Here is a 6,000-nt window from a genome sequence, read left to right on the forward strand (position 1 = left end):
CCCAAAATTTACAATATAAAATTATTTTACCTTAAAATTCGCCAACATTAGAGACAGTATATATAAAATCATTATAAATTTGAATAATTTTACAAATACATCAATAATTTTTTTTATAGTTTGCATATTAGGGGTTAGTGAGATTCACCAATGTTTTTAGCCTTTAAGATAATTTTCCATCCTTAAAATTTTCGCTGCAACTAACTTGACTACCCATATGATAAGGCCCATCATGCAATGTTATGAATGTTCTAAAAATCTCCTATGTTAATGCTCTCATTAATCTTCAAATGATAAATTGAATATCACAATTTTTTTTTTGTTAATGTTATTTTATCTCTTGAAATGATAAATTGAATATCTCAATTTCTTTTGTTAATGTTATTCTATCTCTTGTTTTTCCCTTTTATAATCTATATAGTGACTACTAAAAAGAGAAAATTAATGCAATTAAAATTCCATTTTAAATTCGTATAGTTGTTATTCACATCAAATGTAATTCATTTAATGAGTGTTTAATTTTTATAGTTATTATTCAAATGGAATGTAATCCATTTAATGAGTGCTTATTTAAATTGTGGTAGTCTCACAATCTTGAGCATGTCCTTGTTAGTGTTATCTACAACTAAAATTATTGGCAAACTTATACATCTTAAAATTTTCTTCTTGATTGTCACTTTCTTAATTTATTTAATGAGTATTTAGTTCTTATAGTTATTATTCAAATGGAATGTAATCCATTTAATGATTGCTCATTTAAATTGTGATAGTCTCACCATCTTGAGAATGGTCCTTGCTAGTCTTATCTATAACTAAAATTATTGGCAAATTTATACATCTTAAAATTTTCTTCTTGATTGTCACTTTCTTAATTAATTTTGGCAATATAACTATGTGATCTCTAATATGGAAACACATGTTAATTTGGCCAAAATGCATGTTAATCATTATTTTCCATTCCATGGTGACCCCGACCTTGCTAATGAATTATAATCTTCAATAAATTTCTAACAAACCCAACTTTACTAGGTTTAATGGTTTATATCTTGAAATATAAGATTTACAATTATTAGTAAATAATTATTAATTTTTTTTACATAATATTAAAACTTAAATTTATAACAAATATGTTTTTGATTTAGACTTGTGTGATCCATAATGATGTTCAAGATTCTCTTTCGATTAATCACATTGAATAATTTTATGGTCAACTTTTCCAACCTACTTTGATCCTGAAGATGAACCTCATTAGTAAATTCGAAACGTTGACCATAAAATTATTAGATATAATTAATCTCATAAACTATTTTTAATCTAGTGAAAATATCATTTCATAGTCACCTATAAAATTTATCATCTCCTCACCATAATCCTCACTCACTTATCACTCATGTTTATCCCATATCATTGCTCATCCTTCAAAAAAAAAATCACTCACTTATCATTTATTTATTTGTCTTCTATATCATTGTCTTATTAATTGCTCATACTTCAAATCCATAATAATAAATATATATATCAAATTTACCAAGTTCCTCCCACACATGAGCAACCTCAAATTTTATATTAAAAATAATAAAATCACTCAGCGTTAATTCAAAAACCTTTTAATTGGTTATTTTTAAAATGAAAAACCCCACACGAATTAAATTCTTGTCACCGAAAGCAAAACAATGATCGGATTCTAGATTTGGCCTCTCATGTGCACATTAAAAAAGAGACATCACTTTTAATGACAACTGTTATAATAATACCATGGGTGTCCCATTTATTTATTAATCACTTATCCTTCAATACTCTATTGCGTAAGGAATTTAAAATTGTTTTACTTATTATCTATGTATTTTTCAAATCATTATCTTATTAATCATGCTTTTATTCTTTAAAACCTTACTGTACAAAGAACTTATATAATTATATATATATATATATATTAAAAATTCATTTTTAATTTAAAAAATAGTTTTGTTTATTATTTTTTAAAATAAAAAATATGATTACGGAAAAAATAAAAATTATTTAAGAGAAAATTTTGCCGAGACAAACCAATTAATGAACTACACTAATTCATTCAAATTAGAAATTTTTTTTCTATATAATTTCTACCGAAAACACCTCCTTTTAATATAATATAAATCACAAAAATCTTAAAAAAAAAAAAAACAACAAAAAAACAAAACAAAACATATATTAATTAAATTCTAATTACCAAAAACCAAATAATAATCATATTCTAAATTTAAATTCTCATTTGCATATTAAAAAAATCACTTATAACCACAACTATTATAATAATACAAAACTAATAAAAATCACTTATAACCACAACTATTATAATAATACAAAACTAATATGTTGCATTTGTATATCTATTCATATCTTTGATATAGTTACATTTTTTTTATAGATATATTACACTTTCATTTGTTCATTATTTCTAATCTCAATCTCGCACTTTATTATTTATATTATTAATATTTATAACCTCACAATCTATTATCTATTATTTATTATTTCTATCGTTTTCAATATATTGTTTAGTGTTATTTTCTCTCTTTTATATATATATATATATCATTTTTAAGATTTTTTTCCTTAAGTAAGATAAAATTAACTCCCATTAATTTCATTATTTGCGTTAGTTTGAATAGTTAACTCCCATTGATTTCATTATTTGCGTTTGTTTGTTCAAACCAGAACATAATGTGATTTTATCTCGGAGATGGGTTTAACCTTACTTATGGTAAAAAATGTAGCCTTGTACTAATGTATCTGTTTTACGCTAACATTAATGTTTTACTTAAAATGAAATAGCTAAAGTCTAATTTTACGTTCAATATATGAGAATTAATCACATTAAAAATATTAATATAATTGATATCGCTGAAGGTTTCATAAATATAATAAAAAAGACTATTACAATACAAAAAATATTTTATAGTTGTACACATTTATATGATTAACCATGTATAAAAAGGTTATGGGTCACATTTTATTGTAAAATAGACTATTTTGCTAAATAAAATTTGTTTATATATAAATGAATGTTATAAATAATAATGAGTAACTTATTAGAATTGGAATAATCTTAAATCCCTAGGAAATTGGTGGGTAGGAGCCACTTGGCACGAATCTTATTTTTTTAATTTATTAAAAGTAATGGACCATTTTGCTAAATAAAATTTGGTTATATATAAATGAATGTTATAAATAATAATGAGGAACTTATCATGGAGGAGCTTATTAGAATTGGAATAATCTCAAATCGCTAGTAAATTGGTGGGCGGGGAACCATTTGGCAGGAATCTAATTTTTTAAATTTATTAAAAATCAATGCAACCTAACAAACTCTGTAATACACTACAGCCCTCAATAAGCATTAAGACTCAGCATATGTTGAACATATTCCCTTAAGAATTAATGTAAATCGTCAATTAAAAACAAAAAAATCAACAAATCCTCATCTATATTAAGTTGAAATAAAAAAACCTACCACAAATAATTAAAAATAAATTATATATAATTATAATAATATATTAATAATAATATAAAACTAATATATATATATTTTATATATTAATTAAAAATAAAATATATATATATCAGAATAATTTCGCTGCGCTGCGAGCCTGCTCAGGCTTGACCTAGCCGCCCCCATCATCGAGCTGCCCCTGCGGCCTCCCCGCCTAGCAGCCTTCTGCTGCTGGGCTCGATCATCCTCCTCGACACCCCTGGATCGCTCCCATCTGTCGACTGAATTCGCTGAAGTGATAAGCACCTCGGATAAGGGCTAGCACAGGCCCCTGCGCTGCTGTGCTCAGCCATGCCTCCTTCTGAGGACCTGAATAACATGAATCCGCCCCCGCCTCCCCCCCCAGAGGTTACAGCCTTCAAAGCAATGATAGCAGCTGGAAATAAGCGCCCGCCATCAGCCATACAACAGAAATTTGTAAAAAAGATGGAATCCATTCCTTCGGTAGCACTCCCGGAAGAAGAAACGTGCAAGGCAGCACTGAATCTAGCTGAGAGAGGACTTATAGGCCAGTTCACGGGCCTCTGGCCCTCTCCCAAATCGGTGGAGGACTGGACTCAAAGGAACTGGAAACCCTTAATCAAAGAAGGTATAAAAAGTTATTTCGTAGGCAAAGGTTTCTTCGTCTTCATTTTCGAAAGTGCAGAGGATAAAAGCCTAATCTTCAGAAATGGACCCTATTTCATGGGTCCTCAAGGATTATACCTCAACAAATGGTCGCCAGACTTTGATCCAGCCCAGGATGTTCCATCTGTTGTTCCGGTGTGGGTGCGACTCCCCCACCTCCCTCTCCATTGCTGGAATCAAAAGTCTCTCCAGATTATTGGCAATGGACTAGGCAAATACATAGACCAAGCTGTAAGGAAAGATCAATACTCATGCGCTCGCATCTGCGTTGAAGTAGATCTGGAGGAGGGCCTGCCGGAAGCCATCAATCTTACAGTCGCAGGATGGACGCATGTACAAGAGCTGGATTATGAACAACTTCCCTTTAAGTGCAGACACTGCCATGGCTACGGGCATTTTGCCAAACACTGTAAGAAGAAGGCGGATGAACAACCAGAACAACAAAATGGGGAACAATGGACCCGAATCCAAAAAACTACTAATCACAAAAAAGGCAGTGGGAAAAGCATTCAGAAAGAGGCACCAAGCAGCTCCAACCCCCTCAAGAAAAGAACCAAAAATCCAAAGAAAGCAATCAGAGCATCCCAGTTACAGTAGATACTGAAGATCTGGAACAGATAGATCCCCAAATCCCCAACAAAGAAGACGGTGAAATGGCATATCAGGAAACTCCTCAAGGGAGCCCTTCTAATCCTTCTTATGCAGAAATCACTAGGAAAAAACTAGCGGACAGTTCTGGTTCATCGGAGGATGAAACCTTCGAGCAGCCCACAAGAAAAGTTGGCAGGAAATCTCGCAAAGAGATAAGAGAAGAGGAAGCGGAAAGGCTTAAAACACAAGGAAGTCAGCCCACAATAGAGATGTCTATTGGGAGAAACTCCAGGAATAGGCCCTCTAAGGGAGGCTCTCAACCCACCTCTGGTAAATAATGCGTCTCGTCTCTTGGAACTGTAGAGGACTGGGGAATCCCTCGAAAGCAGAAGCAGTCAAGGACCTACTCAAAATAGAACCCTCAGACATCCTCTTGCTCCAAGAGACCAAGATAGAGGGGAATACCCTTCTAGATATCAGTAAGAAGAAATGGAAGAAAAGCATGGGAAGAGCAGTCAGCTCAAGAGGCTCAGCCGGAGGACTTGCAACCCTTTGGGCAGAAGATCTCTTCCTTCTGAACAAAGCCCACGAGACTCAGCACTGGATCTTCACAGAGCTAACGCACTGTACAAGTAAGTTGACCATCTCCCTTTTCAATCTTTATGTACCTGTTAATTATTCTGAAAAGAGAGACTGCTGGAATTCCCTCCTTGAATTCTTAGAACAACAATCCCCAAACAACATCATTCTCGCTGGGGATCTTAATATTGTCTTAAAACCAAAAGAAAAAAGGGGAGGAACTAACAACAGAGATCCCATTCTCCCCCTGGTGGAAGACCTTATACAGCAGTGGGAATTAATAGATTTTATTCCAATCAGAGGGCAATATACATGGACCAACAACAGGGTGGGGGTGGATCATATCGCGGCCCGCCTGGATCGATTCCTAGTACAAGGCACTCTGATGATGAATAAGAAAATTATCACTACCAAAATTCTCCCCAAGCTGACCTCAGACCACAAACCAGTCCAGCTCATATTGGAAGATGAAGAAGATTTGGGCCCAATTCCCTTCCGATTCAGTCCACTCTGGATAGAAAGGAATGGATTCATGGATACAGTGAGAACAGCGTGGGCCAAACCAGTCACTGGGTCCTCCAGCTATGTATGGGAACAGAAGCTCAAAGCTACAAAGTTAGCCCTGAAGGATTGGATAAGGAAGCCTGTCCCGAATCCTACCAATCAAAGAA

General features: G+C 33.0%; 1 protein-coding gene across 1 annotated transcript; it reads left to right on the forward strand.

Annotated features, from left to right (window-relative positions):
• The first annotated feature begins 3,823 nt into the window (after positions 1-3,823).
• Positions 3,824-4,756, forward strand: LOC149150461 (uncharacterized). The gene has a single exon (XM_089442797.1). It carries the CDS (start codon positions 3,824-3,826, stop codon positions 4,754-4,756), a length of 933 nt encoding a protein of 310 aa, XP_089298923.1.
• Positions 4,757-6,000: the final 1,244 nt, after the last annotated feature.

Source organism: Pinus tabuliformis, chromosome 9, assembly GCF_031772625.1.
Source record: "Pinus tabuliformis cultivar Carrire ecotype Pingquan chromosome 9, CPIR1, whole genome shotgun sequence".
Classification (NCBI taxonomy): domain Eukaryota; kingdom Viridiplantae; phylum Streptophyta; class Pinopsida; order Pinales; family Pinaceae; genus Pinus; species Pinus tabuliformis.

What these genes read in the sequence shown, in the direction of transcription:
- LOC149150461 (XM_089442797.1), top strand. Translation starts at nt 3,824, where the DNA reads ATGCCTCCTTCTGAGGACCTGAATAACATGAATCCGCCCCCGCCTCCC.